The sequence below is a fragment of the Punica granatum genome, chromosome 3 (assembly GCF_007655135.1).
Source record: "Punica granatum isolate Tunisia-2019 chromosome 3, ASM765513v2, whole genome shotgun sequence".
NCBI classification, from domain to species: Eukaryota; Viridiplantae; Streptophyta; class Magnoliopsida; order Myrtales; family Lythraceae; genus Punica; species Punica granatum.
In genome coordinates, this window is record NC_045129.1 from 28,770,523 (window position 1) to 28,793,372 (window position 22,850).

The 22,850-nt window shown below is 37.4% G+C and overlaps 2 protein-coding genes across 2 annotated transcripts; both read left to right on the forward strand.

The window, feature by feature from the left end:
- Positions 1 to 680: 680 nt before the first annotated feature.
- LOC116202052 (uncharacterized PKHD-type hydroxylase At1g22950-like) lies at positions 681 to 3,921 on the forward strand. Its single transcript, XM_031533565.1, has 9 exons — positions 681 to 1,105; positions 1,196 to 1,243; positions 1,436 to 1,612; positions 1,712 to 1,862; positions 1,952 to 2,038; positions 2,629 to 2,753; positions 3,085 to 3,203; positions 3,327 to 3,438; positions 3,536 to 3,921. The coding sequence occupies exons 1-9, from the start codon at positions 794 to 796 to the stop codon at positions 3,569 to 3,571; spliced, it is 1,167 nt and encodes a 388-aa protein (XP_031389425.1). The 5' UTR covers positions 681 to 793; the 3' UTR covers positions 3,572 to 3,921.
- A 6,688-nt stretch (positions 3,922 to 10,609) lies between these two features.
- Positions 10,610 to 12,112, forward strand: LOC116201534 (E3 ubiquitin-protein ligase RHA2A-like). The gene is made up of 2 exons (XM_031532797.1): positions 10,610 to 11,263; positions 11,368 to 12,112. The coding sequence occupies exon 1, from the start codon at positions 10,756 to 10,758 to the stop codon at positions 11,239 to 11,241; it is 486 nt and encodes a 161-aa protein (XP_031388657.1). The 5' UTR covers positions 10,610 to 10,755; the 3' UTR covers positions 11,242 to 11,263; positions 11,368 to 12,112.
- The last annotated feature ends 10,738 nt before the right edge of the window (positions 12,113 to 22,850 follow it).

A 22,850-nucleotide genomic window follows, 5' to 3' on the forward strand; every position in this document is an offset into this window, starting at 1 on the left:
GCCCACTATCTCTCCACATGCCACGTCAGCACGACTGTTAAATATTGACAGAAAAGATAACGCCGGGATAGATTTGATGCAAAAAGTAAACCATGGGATAGATTTGACAAAACAGGTAAATCATAAGCCATTTTAGATAAAAATTCCTATTAAAAATGACTTTTGACAACTTATCCTTCTATAACTCCCCGATTTAATGAAATGCAAAAATGGATCAATGGTTATAGAGGATTGAGAAAGTCCACCATAATCCTTCGTAATTGTTTGTTTTTCTTTTGGGGCCAAATATGGATTTTTCAATTCCCCATATCACCCCATGCCTCTGCATCCAAACAAGGCGTATAATTATAAGCCATTTTAGATTTGACAAAACAGGTAAATCATAAATCATTTTAGATAAAAATCCCTATTAAAAATGACTTTTGACAACTTATCCTTCTATAACTCCCCGATTTAATGAAATGCAAAAATGGATCTGTGGTTATAGAGGATTGAGAAAGTCCACCATAATCCTTCGTAATTGTTTGTTTTTCTTTTGGGGCCAAATATGGATTTTTCAATTCCCCATATCACCCCATGCCTCTGCATCCAAACAAGGCGTATAATTATACCTCCACGTGGCCTAGTCCAGCACAGCATCTACCCCCAAATATGTCACGTCGGCCTGGGCCAGCCATTGTTGGGCCCACGCAGCATCATCATCGCCATCTTCTTCCTCCACCTCCTCTTTCCCGCATTTCTCCTGAAACCCTAATTTCCAAAATTGCGAACAGAAACTTCCACCACTTCTATCATGTCGTTGGAAGCTTTCCCCGTCGACCGGTTCAAGCACAGCCAACCACCGGCTTTCGTCGGGAGCAACAATACCGATGGAGTTGGCTCGGGGCCGCCCAAGGCCGCTCACCGCCTCCGCCTGAGCCCTACAGCGGACCACATGCCGGACAGCTACGAGGACCTCCAGTACCAGCTGGATTTCAGCCCCATGCTCTTCAGCTCGCTCGAGCGGTACCTCCCTCCCCCTATGATGACGCTATCCCGCGACGCCAAGGTCAATTACATGCGCGATATCCTCCTCCGCTACTCGCCTGAAGGCGAGCGCACTCGTGTAAGCAAACTCCCATTTTCTCGCCGAGTGTTTATGTGTTGTTTTCTCTTGTTTGACTCAAAAGCATCCTTTTGCTGTTAAAATCCACAGGTTCTGAAGCACAGAGAATATAGGCAAAAGATCTTGACGAATTATAAGGTACCTTTCATGGAGATCTTGTTATCGATATCCTGTTCGATGAACAGGTGAAATTTTTTGACTCCGACTTGCTAAGCTAGCCATATCTCAATGATATTAGCAAAATAAACTCTCTTCTCTGATGAACTCTGATTGGGTATTGTTCTTTCTGCAATGGTGTGTTCATGCTTGAATTCTTTCATGTCGTTGCAGCCTCTGCACAGAGAGCTGTATTCTATGCATGCTGCAAGTTTCTTTGCGCCCTCGTTCCTTAAAGCGATACGAGAAAACACTGAGGAGAGTTTCAGAAGCATTGTTTCTGAACCTTCCCCGGGGATTTTAGTGTTCGAGATGCTTCAGCCACGCTTTTGTGAAATGCTGCTGTCTGAGGTATTAATCGACCCTTCACCTGTTATCCGGTGGTATTTAGGCTTTTGTTTTGCTTTGAGTGTAGCTTCTATATTTTCTGAACAGGTTATGCTTGCTTAGGTCGATAACTTTGAAAGGTGGGTTCATGAGACAAATTTCAGGATCATGCGTCCAAATACGATGAATAAATATGGTGCTGTTCTTGATGACTTCGGCCTAGAAAATATGCTTAACAAGATGATGGATAGCTTTGTATGCCCCTTGGCTAAAGGTATTAGTGCTCTGTCTAATATGATTGAAATGATTAGCACATAATCGAAGTTCTGAGGATTAGATCTGAAAGATTCTATGTTTGTGCAGTGTTCTTTCCCGATGTTGGTGGATGCACCCTTGATTCTCACCATGGGTTTGTTGTCGAGTATGGCATGGACAGAGATGTTGAACTTGGTAGGTGCTTCATTCTACTTCATTTCACACATATTTAGGTTCTTAGCATTATCGTGATTTGGCCTCCTACGTATGGAAAAAAATTTGTTATTCCTTGTAAGAGTCCCTTTCCAGCTTGTAGCTGATCTTGTCTGTGGACATGGTTTACATTGATGTTAACAAAATTTTGTAACTTATCTGGAAATTCTTCTTTCTATTAGCCATAATTGCATATAAAAAACACCGTCTTTTGATGTAATGATTTTGGGTTGTCTTTAGCCTGCAAATGAAACTCGTGAACTTTTCATTATTTTCTTTTCTTTTCTTTTTTTATCTGGATAAAACTTACGAAGTTTCAGATTCTACTAATTGATGACTTCACTTAGGCTGCCTTTCAAATATTTTGTATTTTCTTTGCCCAGTATCTCTGATGTCTCTTTTTCTTCTTCTAAACGGGTTTCATTTTCTACGCTTCACATATAAAAGTAGTCTTAATGAATGGACATAATTTCTTTCTTCATCACAAGATTGCAACATTGTATAGATCCCGACTGATCTGCCTTATCTGTTAGATTTAAGCATGTGGAATATCTTTGTGCATGCATTCTCAGGTTTCCATGTTGATGACTCTGAAGTCACCTTAAATGTTTGCTTGGGTGAGCAATTTTCTGGAGGAGAATTGTTCTTTAGAGGTGTTCGGTGCGAAAAGCATGTCAATACAGAAACCCAACCAGAAGTACGTCAATCCATGAATCTTTTTTTAGTATTCAGCTATTGGTTGATCTGGATATCTGTTTCTTTACAAAATACTGGTTATTTTTTTATGGTGTTTTCACCTTCACCTCAGTGTCTGCAACTCTAGCTTTGACTTCATTGTTTCTAGGTCAATGCTTGGCTAGTGTTAAATTTTTCCAACGGATCATTTGAAGCAATTATAGCCCTTTGGAATCCTTTTGTTGCCATTAACCCTGTTAAAACTTAATGACTCCAGTCCCTCATACTTTTTTTTTGGGATTCGAGTTTTTGTTTTCCATTTTGATTGATTTGTTGTCACTGTTATTGTTTAGGAAAGTGTGGACTATTCCCATGTTCCAGGGTTTGCAGTTCTTCATCATGGTCGCCACAGACACGGTGCTAGAGCTACCACTACTGGTCATCGAGTCAACTTGCTTCTTTGGTGCAGAAGGTATAGCAGTATTCATCTTTCTTTATTATGTATATATTTGTTTTTTTTCTTTCTTTTTCCCTTCTCCTTTTCCTTCTATAGCTGTTCATGTTTCTGAATCTTTGTCGGCTACCTTCTCAACAGTTCTGTGTTTAGAGAGCTGAAAAAGTACCAGACAGATTTCTCCAGCTGGTGTGGAGAGTGCCAACGCAACAAGCGGGAGAGGCATCGGTTATCTATTGCAGCCACCAGATCGGTAATTTACACGAGACATAAACAAGACTTGGGAAAAATTCACATTGCAGTTATAACTAATTATGTGCTGTATATCTTTCTGGTTTCTTCTGGTCCAGGAATTGATGAAGCGGGAAAGAAAAACAGCTTCTTGAGATGCTGGTCGTGCTGTTCTAGGTTGTCGAGTAAATCTTCAAGAAGTGAGTTCCCTGATCTTGGAACGATCTCAGAGATTCTGCATCTGCCTACTCTGATTGGTGATGGACAGTTCTATTTCGGATCAAATTTTTGCTGTCATAGGCAGGTAGATAGCTGTACATAGAAAGAAAAGAACTTGGTCATGTACTGTCTTTCCCCGTTTGTTTATTGTTCAACTTGAAGGTCCATTTATATCATAAAGCTGCGTTTGTAGAAATGTGATCGACTCATGCTTCTTCTAGCCATTGGAGTTTATATTAATTTTGCCCTTGCAGCTTTGCCATATCAACATGATTATCTTGTTCTCTTGATAGTGCGACCATCCTTTCACTTTCATTGTTGGTTCTTGTCAGCTTCTCTCCGATTTTTACAGTGAGAATTATTGGGAACATGGATAGGATAGGATAGCGACGGGGACCGATTAAAGAATCCTCAACTTGCACGTTCCGATCTCTCCCGAAACATTATCTCTTTTTCGAAACTTGATTAGAATAATCCTCATCTTCTTATCCTCGTCATCCATCTACTCCATTTTTCTAGAGTTATACCTTTTCAGGACGGAAGACCTGGCAAAGAAGTTTCTTCGACAACTGTTGGCTTTGACCCCATTGAGATACGCACTGATACACTCTTCCTCCCGATTTGGTTGTGTGGCAATTTTTACGGTGCGTTTAGTTTCAGAGTTAAAAGTAACTTTGATTTTAATTGTGAAAAATGATAAATGATTGTATAATGTGTTGACTTAAAGTTAAAGTTTAAATTTTTGACTTGGGAAATATGTATTTTTGTTGTGTAGTGTGTTGAGTTAAAGTTAAAGTTAACATTTTTGTTATTTTAACTGCGAAACCAAACGGAGCATTAATGACTCTCAGAAGGTTTTATATAGAGTAAACTAACATTTTAGTCCCTAACGTTTGGACCGGCGATCAATTTCGTCTTCAGCGTTTTATGGCCATCAAATACACCCGGGAAGTTGGCCTTCTCTCCATCAATTTGGCCCTTCCATCAACTTACCGTTAACTGTGCTAATTAAATGCTAATAAAAAATTATATTTTTTAATAAAAAATTAGAGGTACAACTCTCTTTTGTAAATCTAAAAAAAAACGCTAAGGAGGGAGGAGGCTTGGCCGCTACCTCAAGAGGAGGACCAAATTCATCGTCTTCGGTGCAAGGAGCCAAACAGATAGACCCCTCCTTCTCCTCCTCAAGCTGCTGCTACCCCTCAAAAGCATTTTCCGATCAACAGGCCACCGAGACCACCCCAGCTCAGCTCCTCCTCCCTCCACTGCTCGTGGCAAGGACGATACGAACCCGCAAGCCTCCCTGAGCTTAGACCCCGATGCGGCCTTCCTTCCTTACCGCTCCGACGACTTCCTCCATTTTGAGATGCGGCACTGTCTCTCCTCTAGCCCTTTGAGCACAGCTCCACTGGGAACCTCTGTCGAGCATCTTCACTTCAACTTCCTCTACTGAAACCTCCAAGCTCCCGACATTACACGGACAAAATTGGATTCCGGATTCCCTTCCTTCCCCAATTCAGACGATGAACCCTAATTTTCCAAATTCCCCAAAATCGAACAAACCAATTGATTCTGGGTGGAGGAATTTAGCAAGATTGATTCCGGATTCCCCCAGCACCGTTTGTTGGTGGGGCGCCGCTAAGATATAGATTTGATATGTCTTTGCCGTTTCTCAATGGGTATACAGGCAGGGGCGGCGATGAGTTGCGTGGAGGAGAGGAGCAGCACTAGGTTTCGGGCATGAGGAGGGAGTCGGATGAAGGAGGAGACATCCGGACCCGAACTGAACCGAACCGATTCAGGGTGGGAGCTTTCGGGTTTCACGAGCCGGGTTGAATGATCGGGTTCGGATCCGAATGTCTCATTCTTCACCCGACTTCCTCCCCATACTCGAAACCCTGATGTGGCATGTCCGCATTAGCCTCCCTTGCATCCTCGTCGATGTTCATCCTTACGTGCCATTGTCGGGGTTAATCTCCAAAGTCTTCTTTCTCGACTTGTGTGAGCTCATGCTGTTGTTTTGTCTGCTGGCTCGTTTCCAACAATTGGCAATGGCGCGTGTGAAGTTGGGTTCCAAAACATATGCATTCCAACAGCAAGGCCAAGCTTGGTACAAATTTTGCTATGGCGTGAAACTCGAGCTCACTTCCTTGAATATTGTATATCTCTGATGTGCAGCTGCTAAACATCTATTATCCGATTTAGATTGGCCCCCATCTGGTTTTGAATTTTTCCAAAAAAAAATTGTATTTTCTTTTATTTTTAGTATTTAATTAACAGCGAGTTGACGGCAAGGGCCAAATTGGCGGACATAAGGCTAACGTTTAGGGTGTATTTGATGGCCATGAAACGTTGAGGACGAAATTGATGGCCGGTCCAAACGTTAGGGACTAAAATGTTAGTTTACTCTTTTATATAATTAGGACGAGTTATCAGCTGACATTGGTAAGTTGACTATCATAGGATTCTTTTGAATCCCGGATTCCTCACCGAGTATTAGTTGCATTAACCTAACCCATGTTTTGTTTTGACACATTCGCGGACCTTATTTTGCGTGTCAATTCTTCTATAATGGCTTGTCGCTAAATCGACAGTGAAAGGACAGGACATGCATCAGCCCGGACTTTTAACGTTTATAATTTTAGCGTCAAATATTAATATTTTATACTGTTTTTTATATTATAATATTGATTATTTAGACATAAAAATCACATGAGTTCATGATAAAATAAATATTATTAGTTTATTTTATTTGTGGGGCAAAAAAATGATTGGGGTCAGTCGGTTGGTTGACGCTTTGAGACCACAGAGAAACACTGAGCAGCTGAATACAGCAGAAGGATGGCTTCTTCTAGTCACCGATTTTACTGAGGCGTTTGGTTTCAGAGTCAAAGTAACTTTGATTTTGATTGTGGAAAAGGACAAATATTGTATAGTGTGTTGAGTTAAAGTTAAAGTTGACTTGGGAAATGTGCATTTTTATTGTGTAGTGAGTTGAGTTAAAGTTAAAGTTAAAGTTTTTGTGATTGTAACTCTGAAAACAAACGGGCTGATTTCCCAACACAAAACGGCCGTTGGCTTGTGTTTTGGGAAGGTCATCAAAATGTTCCCGTTTTGCATAAGATTGCATGATGCTGCATGACATGATCCTGTGGCCCATTCAGCTTTCGATTATAACTTTGCCGGAATTTTCTCGGCAGAGCGTGTTCGTTTAACTAATAATATAATACCTAACGTTTTGTACGTCTGCCAATTGGTCCAACACGTTTGGCTTCTCATATTGATGCCATAGAATGCTTTAACCTATCTCCACGTATAGTAAAGCACACGAATTCGTACACCCTCTATATTTATTTTCTTTTATATTTTAAATGATTTATGTGACAGAATTTGTGACAAAATATTATTATTGTGATAGGATTATAAAGTATTTATGACAAAACTTTAACAGATTTATGGCACATTTGTCACAAAATGGAAGTTCCTAATATGATAATAGCAACCTATTCAAATCGATAAGAAGAACTTGTTCAATAAAATGTGTCCATCACATTATAGTCATCTAATCAAAACAAATACCTACACAAACATAATTAAACATCTTTCTGCTGAAAATACCACTAAACTATTAAATATAAGTTATGAGCTGCTAGTGAAATTCAAATACCGACATCTCCTAGAGTCAAACCAAAATGATGCTCCATGACTTTAAAGCATTTGAATGATCACCTTATAAAAGGTGGAGGAGTGCGTCCCTGAACCTGCTCTGAAAGATATATCCATCAAAGCAATTTAACAACCAATTCATTAAAACCAAAGACAGATTCTTCAAAAAATTTGAAACTTTAGCAGCCAAAATAAAATACAGGAACTCACTTAAGCAATGGAATGATGGGGAAGCAGCGAAGAAACACTGAAGCAGCCAAGCACTGGGAAACACCGAAATAGTGGAGCTGAGAATGGCAAAAAAATGGAACAAAAATTTCAATAAATTAGGACATGAGAGTGGTACAACAAGAATGGCAAACGTAAGAAGTGGCGTGAGAAGTAACAATGGAGCAAAAAAATTAGTAAACTCAATAAATTATGGCATAAGAACAAAGGAAAAATTCATCCAATTTAGTGACTGTGACTGACCATTTCAATTTGAAATAAAAAAAATATTAGATGTTAGTAATACGTTATGGTAGAATGAGAAAAATTAAATATAAACAAGTGTTATACCTTTATTGGAAGCCATTGCGACTACCTAATATTTATACCTTTATAATACCCTAATTAATATATTTTAACATATAATAATACCAGTAATGATGTAGAGTAATAGTACATGCTTTTATATAATAATTAAGAGATTTAAAGTTCGATATTTATTATGGAACTATGTCTATAGACCCCATTGTAACTTGGAAAAGAAAGAAAGAAACTATAGGTACCGATCTTGGGAGCAAATTGTGGCTCACCACTAACTATTTAGGTATTCTAGAATCTATCCAGTGAAACCAACATTAGACTAATCATTGAATACAACCAAATGACGTGGTACGGCCGGTTGTGAGGGAAAAGAAAGAGCCTTTTCAATCTTTCTTTGGATGATAATTTTGGTGAAATAGATGTCTTGGCTTATTATTTGAGAATTTTTTTCATTCGCGCTTTGATTTAGTTTTGATTATGAGATACTTTTAATGAATTTTGAATTTTGTATTATGAGAAAAGTTCATTCACTAACAGTGCAATTTACTAATTGCACAACGTTTCGGCTAATCTTAGATGTTAATTTCATTTATGTCATGTGGGATCGCAATTTGTACCATTAGTTTTTTGTTAATAGACTGGGTTCGAAACCCCTTGAAATCACCGAAGTACTTTTGGCGTGATTATTCGCTCCGTGCATCGTCGGGAATTCATGGAATCCGGGGATGAGTCGGGCGAAATCTGGAAATTAAAAAAAAAAACAATTGTTTGTCACTAGACTTGCAATTTGAGTGGCAACTTCTTTCACATTGATTGAAACTCTGAAGCTGTGTTATCTTCTACATGCTTCGTCCCTTTGTAGGACAGGTTCGTGTTTAATTTAATTCACGCTACTATATTATTCACTTTGCTATTTACATTTGAACATGAAACTGATAATCCGACTTTTGTAATGAAAATTGGTCCTATAAGACAAAATTGTAGATTATTCTGTGCGTGAGCTCGTAACGGTATATTTGCATGGATAATGGGAGATTTCCCGAGTACTTTGTACCATTTTCTTAGCAGAATTTAGCGTCCCAAAACAATCCTAAACTCGTTGCTTTGATCGTAATTGAGATTTAGGAACGTGAATTTTTTCACGGTAAGTGATTGTAGAAGTTATTTCTGTTTATACCATATTTCAAGTAGGAAAATACCTCTTCGCCCCGAGTGAAAAAGAATCAATATATCAAAAAGGGAGTACTGCAGTGAAGCACCTTCTCGCCTGGCAACTAAAAGGTTGCATGTTTGATGTTTACTGGACTATCCGTGCCTCTTTATTAATTATTAGAATTTTTATTTAATTGTATTCTCCTATAACAAAAATAAAATAAAATAAGAATCAATACGCAGTAAACTCGTAAATAGAGTATTAATCATACCATTGCTAATTGCACAATTGTATTAATTCTTTCACACAATTTTGAAGTGAGATCATTGACGAATTTCTCCAGCTAAACAGATTTATCTGAATCTGCCCAAGCAGGAGGTGTCCCACAATTGCTCAAAAATTACTCAACCTACGATTGGGATGATTAACATCTATATATTATATAATTTGGTATACTCCCTTGGCAACCTCCCGTTCCATCAATGAGGAATTTCCAAGTAAGCATTTTCTAATCCGCCATCAGCTCATGATGAAACGTCTCTTCATGTTTCATGTACTAAATATTTTCTAAAATATTTCTTCACAAATTATTTTCTAATTTTATCCCTAATTGATATTTGTACACTTTATCTTAAAGGTTGCCTTGCTTTCTTCACATAAAACAGTTAAGAAAATTGACTTTTCAATAAAAATAAAGAGGCGGAGATGTTAAAATATTTTAATACATAAATTGATGACTCTCATTTTTGTGTCTCCTTCAATTAAAAAATTTAAGTTGTCACAGGTGCTCCCACAAATCGCGAAATTCATTATTAGTTTTCAAATATTAATCAATCATCTATTTCGTTTTAAATGTGCAATCATTGAATTGTTTTTTTACTCTTAAACCAAAAGTCTCGATACGTCTCCCTCCCAAATTAAAATACTCATTTCCCCTCCTCTCCCAACCAATTTTGTGGCCTGCAATATCGTATCGTCAGGGTGGTAAGCGTGTGACCGCGTCTTTCCTTCCTCCACATCATTTCACTTCGTCATTAAATCTTTTTACTTTTCTGCAAAATGCCGGTATTCGAGTCTCAGCTCAGTTTTAGATACTTGAAAAGAATTCTGAATCACTTCATTGCAGATAAAATCTGGTTTATCAAGAATTTAATTAGCTGCTGAGCCTTAAAATATTAAGCTAATTTATTTAAAATTTTTTATTTTCACTAAATGTATGAAAGTTTAATGAACTCTGACTAATTTAATTTTGAGCAAAATTAACTTATTAAAAGGTATATTTCTCTCAATAATAAATTTTCTTTGTTTAATATACTCAAATTCAAGATTTTGATGGTGCGTTTCGTTTCAAAGTTAAAGTAATTTTGATTTTGATTGTGAAAAAAGACAAATGAGATGGGATTATAAATTGAACTTGTGAGAAACGTGTGTTTTTATTGTGTAGTCTGTTGAGTTAAAGTTAAAGTTCAAATTTTTTACTTGAAAAATATATATTTTTATTATATAGTGTGTTGAGTTAAAAATAAAAATTAAAATTTTTTAATTGTGAATTCAAACAAGACTTGAAATATTGAGTTATCTGAATCAATCCACGTAAGTAGGATTTGATTGAACTTATAGCCTACAAATCCCCTCCCTATCCTCTTCATCCCTTCTCTCTCTCTCTCTCCCTCTCCGTGTTCAGTATATATCTCTGCCTCCGTGACATTCCCGGCTCTAACCCAAAGCAGAAAGAACAGCCGGCGACGGCGGAGAGAAAAAAATCAGATAACGATGGGCATACAGGGCCAATTAAGCGACGTCTCATCGGACTCCATCCCTCTCCTCCTCGTCGCCCTCATCGCCGGCTGCGTCAACCACCTCCGCTCTTCGATTCTCTCCTTCCTCCACTCCCTCCGCCTCCACCACAGCCCCGCACAAGCCCCCGACGACGGTCTCCTCCGCTCCCTCGGCTCCGGACTCGCCGGCCTCATCCTCCTCGCCGAACAGCTCGACCAGAACCTCGCGTCTACCACCAACCAACGCAGCCGCTCCTCTGGCGACTGCGTCGTGTGCCTGTCGGAGCTGATGGACGGGGAGGCGGTGAGGGCGCTGGCGTGCCGCCACGTCTTCCACAAGCGTTGCTTCGACGGTTGGGTCGACCGCCTCAACTTCAGTTGCCCGCTGTGTCGGTCACCGGTGGTTTCCGGCGAGCGCGTGGAGGCCGTGCAGCGGCGCGTGGGGGGAGACCTCGTTGCCTGGTTCTCCAATCTGCGCTAACGAGCGTGTGGTTCATCTCAAGGTCTCAACCTATCTCTCTATTTTTCCCCCAAATTTGAGCCTATGGATAATTTTTCTTTTTTATTAAAGAGAAAAAGCCTTTTCAGGACTTTTTTTTTTTGGCAGGAGGAAATATCCTTTTGTTTTTGAAGAGCTCGTGAGCAGCTCTTTTTGCAGCCAATAAAATTAATTACTCATTGTGATAGTTATTAATATTAATTATTATATTTTAATTACTATTATTAGCAGTATTGTCAGTATTATGGATGTTCTTGAACCATTTTATTTGCCATGAGGTACAATAGCTAGCTTATGATATCAAACAAAGAGATCGGATTGGCAGTTCGGAGGCGATTCGCCCGATGTCGAAAAGTTAGGTCCTACTACTATAGAGAGAGTAAATGTGGATGAAATGAAAAGTGTGTGAACCAGAAGGGTACCTCCCTAGCTATTTATACGGGAAGCTAGTCGGCCTCGCATGTATACAAGGTAAGGTTAATATCGCTGGCGACGTCTCTGCTAATAATGTAAACTCATTGCATGTAGTTCTTTAGTCGATCCACCGGCCGAGCCAGTCCATGATATTGGTCGTTCAATGGTCCAATAGTTAGTTGCTGGGAATGCACTATTTGCCCTTGATACGTATTTAGTTTGTTCCTTATTGGTCCCGGAAAATCATCGTGCACCACGGGGAGCTTTTGTCACGGTAAATAGTGTAGCTGTCTTGTTCCCCAACATGGCATGGTGCAGAGAAATTTCATAAAAGCGTAAAGAAAGGACTGGAAGCCCTTTCTTTCAATTTCACATGCATTAGTCAACATTCCCCACACTGCTGACGAATATATAAGTCAATAAATATGTGGTTCTTCTTCTTTGTATGTGCAGAAGATCGCATAATACTTAAGATCCCATTAACATGGCAAAATATCTCCTTTTCCAATTATTAGCATTTTACTTTGTTAATTTTGTATAGTGATCACTATGTTTACAATTTAGTTTATTTGTATTCATGTTTATAGCGTTTAATTGTGTAAATATTGTAGGAATTGATTCATTTTAGGTATTCGTATTGTATCATGTAGGTATGTGTTAACCGATAATATAGGGGTCGTGTTCAGGTTTTAGATTTTGACACTTTATATAAAAGTGTCATGTTCGGATTTAAGCTTTTGACACAAATCCATTTAAACCCAACCCGTATATATATAGGATAGAAAACAGATTGCCAGCCCTACTGTTTTATTGATATTGTCTGGTTTTGGAGTAGATATTACTTTGCCTATACAAAGAATAATTCATTTTCCATTGAACAATCATTTGTTGCATCTATAACATTTACAAGTAAAAATTATAAAAATTATGCTCGAGTTAGTACCTAATATCGTTAAAGATAACAAAGCTTATAAATCCGAGTAAATTAACACGATGACAAATAAAAACAAATTAATTTTAGAATAATTACTTCTTCACTTGGTCTATTTGTAATTTTAGAATAATTACAAGTAAAAACTTTAAAAGCTATGCTCTATTGAGGCAACAATATCATACAAAAATAGGGAATATAATGCCACATAGCAAGAAATTTTGTCGGTTTTCATATTGTAGCACAAGTTCAAATAATTTCATGATACAACACGAATTTTTTTCATTGCACAACATGCCGTCAGTATTCCATAAAAAAATTAGACAAAATGCTGATGTGTTGACTTCTTCTGGGGTGCTTTCACACCATGGACCTAAAATAAATTATATAAAATAAAAAATTAATATTAAATTTTTTTTTTAAAGAAAAGATCAACTAGGTTCAAGGAGTTGAAAGGCTCCCGCCGGCTACCCACCCCCCAAACTAGGCCGACGACCCCAATCGAGGGGTGGCTGGCTGGGATCCCCAAATTGGGAGGGTTTGGATGCCCCCACCGACTACCAATCCCCCGATTGGGATAGCTCGCCGGCTCAGAGTAGGTTGGCTACCCCAATCGTGGGGTGGGTGGTCGGCATGGGAGCCCCCGACCCCCGACCCAATTAGGCGGATCCCATCTGCTGGGGTCCCCTAAATTGGTGGGATCATGTGCTTTTCCTCAGGTCATCGAACCTCCAATTAGGATCTCTGGTCTGCTCAAACAAGGCTGACGACTCCAATTGGGGGGTTGATGGCCGGTGGGAAGTCCCATGTCTCCCCCTTTCGGATTCTAGCCATCCTTTTCTTTTTCTTTTTTTTTAAAAAATAATTTTATATTATTTTTTAATTTTATTTAATTTATTTTAAAGTCCATGAAGTTGCCTTTCGTGCCAAAGTACACCAGAAAATGCCACAATGTCAGCATTCTGTCTAATTTTTGATGAAATATCAACAACATTTAGTGCGGTGAAAAATAAAAATCATGATGTATCATGAAATTATTATTTGCTCTGCAGTGTGAAAATCGGTAAAATCTTCTGTTGTATGATAATATTTTCCCTAAAAAATAATACAACTTTTAATTATTAGTAAATTTCTTTAGCGGCAATGTTAAAGTAAGAATAATTTTCTTAAAACATACTAAATAATATGTTTTGAACATGTTAAACTATATTCCATTTGAATTAATATATTTCAAATTACATATTATAGCAGTTGTACGTTAAATGTAATAGCTAAAAGATATAATTAATTGAAAAATGACATTGCAAACAAAATCCTATCTTATATTTTACTCTTAAGAAATGAATAAATTAATATGTACTATAAGCCCGTGCAATGCGCAAGTTGAAAACTAATAAGCTTTGATTTTTATCCTATGTCATCTTTAATACAGTAAACTTACCCTTGATAACCTAGCAAGAGAATGAGGTTAGAAATAGATAGAAATCAAGCGAATTTAGGAGAGTTTTACTCCTTAGTGGTTGACCCAGTTCGAACTAAATTAGTCGATGACCGGTTAGACTTTAAAATATCAGGATACAAGTAAAAAAAAAAAACACTTGATTCGACCCAAACTATCTTAAATTGGGCATGGGCCTTCCCTGGCAGCCCACTATAACCGCAAGTGGCCCGTAGAGGTTTTTATTTCTATTTCTTGGGTCCGCAAGGCTGCTAAAAAGAAACATGAAACCCGTGAAGATCTCACATGTTAAGGCCCATAGAATTTTAAACTATAAGTGATTCAATATTCACTTATCCAGCTATTAAAGTGGTTCGAGTTCTCAGGCCGTTAGGCATTATCATTCCCTTGTATTTGTCGCGCTGCCATGCCATGGCAACCCAATAACAACACAATATTGCGATTTTCTTATCCAGTTTGCGGTTAGAGTATGCTGACCCATTAAGCAATTCTACTTGCGCTGGGCTGTCCATCCACGACCCATTATCATGTCGTTCTGTGTCGTGGCGGCCCAGTATTGCTATCTTGTTGGCTCAGCCCAGCCCAATAACTTTAGCATGGCACGAATTACCCCTAATCGTATCCTGGTGTTTCTACCTTCATGGTGGATCATGTCGCTAGTGGGACGAATTTGTTCTTGAATAACTTCTTCAATTTAGGGGTTTAGGAATTTCAACTCCCCAATTACCTTCTCTATAATATAAATGATATAAATTAGAAAAAAGTAAAAGAAATTTTAAAAGTATGAAAGTAAGAAAAATTGTGTCCTTGACCATGTAATGGAAATACCAATATAAGTTGGTTCAAGCGGTTCGACGCTTGTTCCCTTAAAATAAGGTCTCGGATTCGAATCTTGTGAATGGAGAAAATCCATACTGTAATAGTTTTATCTCCTCAGTGGGCCGACCCATATCGAATTAAATTAGTCATACTTGTTGGGTTTTTGAATACCATGATACACACTAAAAAAATGATGATGCAATGGGAATAACCTAATTGATATAGTCTCACGTAAAATAAAAAAATAAAAAGAAGCCAGCAAAAACAGAAAAACCTAATTGACATTCTTTAAAGTCATAAATAAATCCATACGAAAAAGTGGGCCAAAAAGCTAGTTAATGTATTTTTTTAGGAGTTAAGGATTAGTGGCAAAAAAGAAAAAAGAAAAGAGAGAGGATGTGAGAATTGAATTGATGTAAAAATCAAATACATATTCGATATACTTCAAAGAGTCTAACCAACATGGTGGTTCGACACTTAATCTCCTCAAATAAAATCTAAGGTCTTATATTCGAGTCTTGCTAATGGAGAAAAATCTTGATCGGGAAATCTTATCCATTAATGGACCGACTCGACTAGAGCTAGATTAGTTGAAATTTGTTAAACTTTCGGATGCCCGACTACACACCGAAAAAAGAGTTGATCATTGTGTTGATATATAAGTTGGGTTAAAGAACCCAATTGAATTGAAATATCTCTCTAAAAATGTGAAATTTGTAGTAATCTACGGTAGTTATTGATGCGAAGGAAAAGTCTGGGATGGAGTATTCTCCCACCAAGAAGAATCTTTGCAGCGATATGGTTAACTTGCCTAGTTCCGCTTCCTCTTCGATGATCCTCTTAAGTTGAGTCTCTCCCAATCCACTCGTGTTTATGGGTATCACTATCACGGGCGCCCTGAGTCAAGGAAACTGAGGTCAATTGGGGACTATGGAGGATTTCCCGATGAACCCCTCTGATGCTCAAGTTAATGCATTCCTTATAAGAGAGCTGGAAAACCACAATAGAAAATGAATAGTTAAAAAAAAAATCCCGAGTTCTTATTTATATGGAAATACTAAAGAATATGCCTAAACCACTACTGGGCCGCCAAGCCGCCATTCGGGCCTCAGGCCCATTAGCCCCGGCCGGACCCATTCTCTTTCTAGCCACGGAATGCACTCCTGGGTTGTAGAGCGGACTCCTCTGACCTCCAGGCCTCGAGAGAGGTTTCGTCAAATTCTCGGCGAACAAGGGAAACTCGCCGAGCCTCCGGGGGATGAGGAAACCTCTAGGGTCTTTGGAAGTGAGGGGACTTTGCCGAGCCTCCCAGGGGTCAAAGGGGGACCTTGCCGAGCCTCTTTGTCATGGAGGAAACTCGACAGACCTCAGGGCCTAAGGAAGGCTCGTTGAGGCTTTCGTGACGAGGGGACCTCGCCAAGCCCTTCTAATCGTGAGGGGGCTCGATAAGTGTCACGTCCCTAGGGACCTTGCTGAGTCTCCCGGGCTTGGGGAGGTTCCTTGGGCTTCTTGGGCTTTGTTTGCTTCATTTCAGGCCCATGGATCGGAACCGACGTAACCTCACCATCAGTTATATACACAGACGGTGGGAAGGATCGCTGTTTTATTTTCTCAGAGCCCCACGAATGGTCTACATTAGCGCAGGAAAAGGGGCCGATGCAATGAACATGCGAAGGTCAACTCAAGACAGGGCATTTCTATGCAATTTCATACTGCCAGATAGACTATGGGGTACAAGGAAATTTGATTGATTTTCAGCTAAATTTTATTGTTAAATTAATGCGTATCCTCACTTAAAATGCTCATATCATAATATGAAAAGCTACACTCATGGTCCTTTATTTTTGCTTACTTTTCTATTTACGTCTTGCATCTTATGTTAATTTTCTATTTAGATCATACCGTTAATTTTTTCATTTGTTTGCTGAGGTGGACATTATAAATAACTACATCATCATAAGCAGAAAAACACGTGGATTAATTCTTTCATATCAAACTGAATTAGTGGTCCCTTTGTTTTTAAATTTGACTTTGTTCAAAATTGTCCCATCGAAATGCAACTCTGCATCTTCCTCTCATTGGATTCATTATATTTGTTGGAGAAAAAAAATAGAAAAAGTCAAAACACTTCAAAGAAACAGTAAGCCTAGAAAAAGATAATTCACATTGAACGTTACCGAACACATCAACAGGGAGGTCTTCCATCTCCTCTCCCATATCAGATGCAAAAGCAATTTGTCAAACTCAAGAAAAGACTAAGGAAAGCTACTACAAGCTAACAATATCAATTAAGATAAGATATTGAAGGATTACAATTTCTATTTAGTGTGTCATGTGAAGATCTAATTGGGGGAGCTGAGAAGAGTCTGTTGGAAAATCAAGCAAGATTGGGGTCACCGAGAAGATATTGTTTAATTAATTAATGAAATCAATATTTTTCTTGTAAATAAAAATACAAAATCCAATGAAAAGGAAGATGTAATTGTGGCATTTTTTTTTCCTGATATGGATTGTCTACCGAGATATGACTCAACATATTTAACGGAAAAGCTAACACCAGAATGAAAATAGAAAAATAGATAAAGATAAATGATTAAAGGTGTAGTTTTCCTAATCACAATACTTTTTATTTTTTTTATAAATTCGGGGTGTTTAGATTTCGCCCGACTAATTCCGAGGGCTCTGTGAACCCTTGCGACGCACGGAGAGAGTAATCAAGCCAAAAGCGTTCTGGTGGCTCCAAGGAGTTTCGAACCCGAAATCGAGTGGATACTAAGGACCGTTTGGATTCAGAGTTAAAGTTATTTTGATTTTGATTTTAATTTTGATTGTGGAAAAGGACAAATGAGATGTAATTATAAATTTGACTTGAGAAATGTGTATTTTTGTTGTGTAGTGTGTTGAGTTAAAGTTAAAGTTAAAATCGAATTTCTCCTTAATCACTAGGGCAAACCTCTTGTAATCACAATACTTAGTATATGTATGATTGGTGTGGCTATTGCCAAAAAGAGAAAGAGAGATGGCAGGTAGGGAAAGTCCTAGACATGGGTGATAGGTCAAACTTTCGTAATCATATCCTCTGAAATAAGGGAAAATACTTTTCCTCTGACTGTTTTCGGAGGAAAATCCTCTGGAACACTCAGTCCAATAAAATGCCCTTGCTGTCTGATTTATTTACAAGAGTGCCATTTGTCTCTATTTGGCTTTTCCGAATTCGACGGCTGTTGCGCTGCTTCTGAAATAAATTTGAGAGTGCAGTTTTTTTTCCTCGATAATTTGAGAGTGCAGTTACTCGCACTCTAAGTTGATAATCTATATTTCACCAAAAAAAAGAGAAAAGAAAGTAGATAATCTATATATTCTAGATTCGATTTTCATAATAAATTTAATGTACTTTTTTATTTAATTTTTATTATCTTTTCTTATATTAAATACACGTGCCTCCTTTATAATTAAAAAAAAATACAGGTTGAGTGAGCCATCCCGGACCATGAGTTGTTCAATAGATATTCCAAACCATGAATTAGATCAAAAGGGGTAATGCGAAACAAATTAAAATAGAAAATGACCCCACCTATTATAACATCATCATCATATATATTAACAAAATACTAAGTTCAGAAATTCCTTAAATTTTTTGGCTTTTAAGAGCGCATATAGGACTCGGCACCTTTTCTTAATTAATTACAGTTATTAGTTAAATGATAAAACCAAATAGAAACATTAAAGTGAGTAATATCCCCTCCCTCTCCAAAACAAAGAATAATATCAGATGTACAATGAAGCTCCAATTTTTCTGATTGAATATCTCAATTTCATCAATTGTTTTTTTTTCCAAAAGAGGCGGTCTTTTGCAATTGTATTGCCCTCTATATATATCGGATCAAGTGATCATGAGTTTGATACTACAAGGAAACCAAATTTAAATATATTCAAGTATTGATCATGTTTTAAACTTTGTTCTTGAAAATGTTGAGCATATGAGCTTCCCTCAATTTGCTTTGCTGGAACAGAGAAAGGACAAATTCATAAATGAAAATAAGAGTGCTGAAATTCCATATCCTCCGGTGATCTTCAATCCATACATAACTTAAGCAAACAATACATGAGAAATAGGTGTAAGCGATGCATGCCCAGCAGCATCAATACAAATATTTCGAAAACACACCCCGGAATTTTCTATTGAGTTCTAAATTAAACCCGCAGATATTAAAATCCACTCCTGAAACTAGCTAGCTAGCTCGTATGCATCTCTTACAACGATCCCATGTTAATTTGCGGTAAGCCTTATGACATAATATAACACACAAATTGACAAACAACAAACTACATTAACTTTGAAAAGAAAAGGGACACCAAAGAAAAAGGGAAAATGATTAAGATAAATTATCTAAGCTAGTGCATACATTAATCATCGGACCGCTACCCTCAATTCCCCGCGATGCAACGATGCTGCTCTCCCAGCTCTGCCCCTCGTCTCCTAGGGCTAGAAATCGGGAGAGCGCAATTGCAAAGCTTTTTTTTATCGAAGTGTTTCTTCTACACTTACAAACGGCAGAAAGTTGCTTCTCTACTGGCACGTTCCGGCCATCGAAAGCCGCCATATGTTGCCAAAAAAAGCAGTTGTCGCCGGGCGCAGCTCATGTTGCGCATGCTAAACTTGCAAATGATCGATCGAGAAGATAGAAGAGAAGCACAGAGTGGTAAAGGATATGGCTAGGAAGAAAGAAAATATTGGGGGGGGGGGGGGGGGAGTTTGTGGGGAATGGGGGAGGGAGTGTAGAAAGTAATGAATTATGAGGAATGGGCAAGAGGGAGGGGACATGATGGGTCGTATATAAAGGCGTGATTGTTGCTTTTGGTCGAGTCTTGTGGGTGGGTGTTTTTTTTTTTACGATATATTCTACCCTAAGAGAATTTACGAGTGTTTAGCCCTAGTAAAATATTATTCATACAATCATACTAAAAATAATTACACTATCAATCTGAGTTGATTTGATTGATTCGACACTTTTAACTTTTTTTCTCAAGTGTGTTCTTGAAATTTTTGAGTATTATAAATAGAAAAAGTTCACGATTGGAATAATTTTTTTATCCTTTAGTGGGAAAAATTAGTTCAGACAAGATTAATTATGGTCCATTGAATCTTTACATTTTAGGTGGTGTAGACCGAGAAAAAAATAATTGCACTATCTTTTACAAAATAAATTGCTAGAAATATGAAGTAAATTACATAAACTTGTTAAAAAAAATTTTGAGTAGATATTTACAGCCAATTAGCTATATTTAAAGTAAACATCGAGCAAATTATTTAAACTTTGAGGGAATTACTTTAGTGCACTTTTTTTTCCGTTACAAACTTCAGCGCACTTTTCAAATTCTTATTTTATCGGTTATAAAGAGATTCATGACATTAATACAATGAAATACCTAATATCAAATAAAGGAACAAATATAATCTCATAATAAGTATTAAATTTGAAATTCCTTAATTATAAAAAAAAGCGTGTGCTACTGCACTACACTTTCTATAATTCGAATCCTTATTTTTAGCGATGCATGGTAGCACCAAATTTCCATATATGTACATTTCCACACGCACAGCCATATATACATATATGGATGGGGTTTATTAATTAAAGCAAAATAGGTGAATGACTAGGATAATCATATCATAGCACGTAAGTATTTTTTTACAAGATGAAGATGATTGCTTGAAACAAATGTATTAGTAAATTATTACGTATGTATTTACTTACATCAAAAATACATTTGTGCGGAAAAATTAACATCCATAGAAGTGGTTTTTTTTTTATCTATTAACATGTAAAAGAATTACTCGAGACCGTCAAAACGGATTAAAATTTCCCAGTGGTAAAGAAAAGAATAGGGATTTTTTTTTTAAAAGGTAGCTCCTGTCTAGCTTAGGGTTGAAAATTCTTGGTCCAACTTTGACGATCATCGTTGAGGGAAGGGCATGTTTGTGGGAAATGCAAAAGAAAAACTCCACTAACTCGATTTCCGAGGCTCTTGGAATTTTCATAAATTCTTATTTATTCACATGGAAAAAAGAGAAAATTAGAAAAAGAAAAAAGAAAAAGTGGGAATTGATAGGGTTTGTTTGTTTGTCCCGTGTGGCTTCTTTTCCTTCGCATTATTAAAAAAACGGAAAGCTATAATCTAACAGTTTTCCCACCACGCACACCCCCTCCCCAAACACACGCACCCACCTCATCAGTCAATCAATCAATCAAGGAGAGATTTACAAAAAAGTTTTCTACATGGGCCAACTTTTTAGTTTTATTGCGCTATTATTGAGGCTTCAATGGATCCATGCGAGATATTGATGTTGCGTGTTGTCACCATTTTGTGTTACTAGCTAGATGTTTGTGTCATTGAAATCTTAAAAAGATGACTTTGAGCCAACAAACACAATTTTTGTTTTTCCAATACACAAAAATGGCCAAGGAAAGACTCAACAACATACACGAAAGTTCTCAATTCATTGTGTTATTGTGTCGTTATGAAAACTTTTCAAACTTCACAGCCGGTAAGATGAGAACTATAGTATGTCGAAATCAACTATCGACATGTCATACTTATAAATGTTTGTGTACAGTTTAAATAGGAAAAAAAAAAGGATAAACAGAATTTCTCGAAAGTAATGAACTCTTTGTTCCCCCTCTTTAATGTAGTATACATGAAAAGATCATTCTTCAAATAGTATGTATTTATAGTGTACCACTGGTTTCATGTAGGTGGTACTTCTGGGAAGCACTTTTTCATTTTTCCAATATTTGGACTGGAAATAACGAAAACAATTTTTCATGAATTAGAAATGCATGTGCTATAATTGCTGAAAATTTACTTATGCATAACACTTCTAAAGAATAATTTTTCAAAAATGGGACAAGATTAAAATTGCTGGCCCATTGGCCACATGCTAAGGTACGCTGGACAATTAAGGTCGACATGGCCAGCCTATGACCGTAAGGTTGAGCCTACCATAACTAAAGCATCTCGACTGACCATTTCACTAAACTCCGGTGGTGGCAGCACCGATTGGGATGGCAGAGGGGCCACGACTATAGCAAAGGGGGGGCAGCAGTGGCATTAGGTGAGCCGGTGTAATTCAAAGTCCACCAAACAAATCATAGTTCTGCCTTTGTAAAACTAAAGAAATCATTGCCATAATCATGCGTTTTTGTATGCTACGAAAGAAGTAGAAAAGACTGAACAAAAGTGCAATCTATGTTTCAAGATATATCTGGTATTCGCATGTCCAGTCTTTAGCAAGCATTAAAGTTTCCATTCTCTCTCTTTTTCTTTTTCTTTTTTTGACTTTTTGGTCACTGAGCATGGCTAGGTTTTTCATTTTTTAATTTCATTGTAAGATTAAATTTGATTAATTTACACCAAAAATCTAACCTAAGTCTTCTATCTTTCTGGGGGCGGAAGCATCCTAATATTCGAGTGACCAGTGGGTCTCCATTAGCTTGGATCCCTTATTAATTTATCAATTTTAAATTTTGACACGGACAAGCATAATTAATATTATTGGCGTCATCATAAGGTAATGATGACGAGTATATGACACTGTGAGATGTTCAAATATGAAGGAGCTCGTTATTAGGTCATCATTGATTTTTCAAGCTAATGATGATGCATTCACATAGAGTGAAAGACCGGCTTGGCCCCTGAAATCTCAACTATTACAACACACCCAACAATTAAAATTCGCCAAACATGTTCAGTTTGGTTTTACAATCAAATTTTTAAAATTTTAACTTTAACTTTAACTCTACTCACTACACAACAAAAATCAATAACACAATATATTTTTTCCTTTTTTTTCAATTTTTTTAACTATTCAATTCAATTTTTAATACTAAATTTTTTTAACTATCAATTACTTTTTTCATAATTTAATAACATAATTATTACTTTCTTTTAACTAATCATTACTTT

Bases quoted from the DNA above. Each gene is read 5' to 3' on its own strand.
- LOC116202052 (XM_031533565.1), top strand. From the start codon at position 794: ATGTCGTTGGAAGCTTTCCCCGTCGACCGGTTCAAGCACAGCCAACCA. The intron at 1,106-1,195 runs GTAAGCAAACTC...TAAAATCCACAG, and splicing joins CTGAAGGCGAGCGCACTCGT to GTTCTGAAGCACAGAGAATA. The intron at 1,244-1,435 runs GTACCTTTCATG...ATGTCGTTGCAG, and splicing joins AGATCTTGACGAATTATAAG to CCTCTGCACAGAGAGCTGTA.
- LOC116201534 (XM_031532797.1), top strand. From the start codon at position 10,756: ATGGGCATACAGGGCCAATTAAGCGACGTCTCATCGGACTCCATCCCT.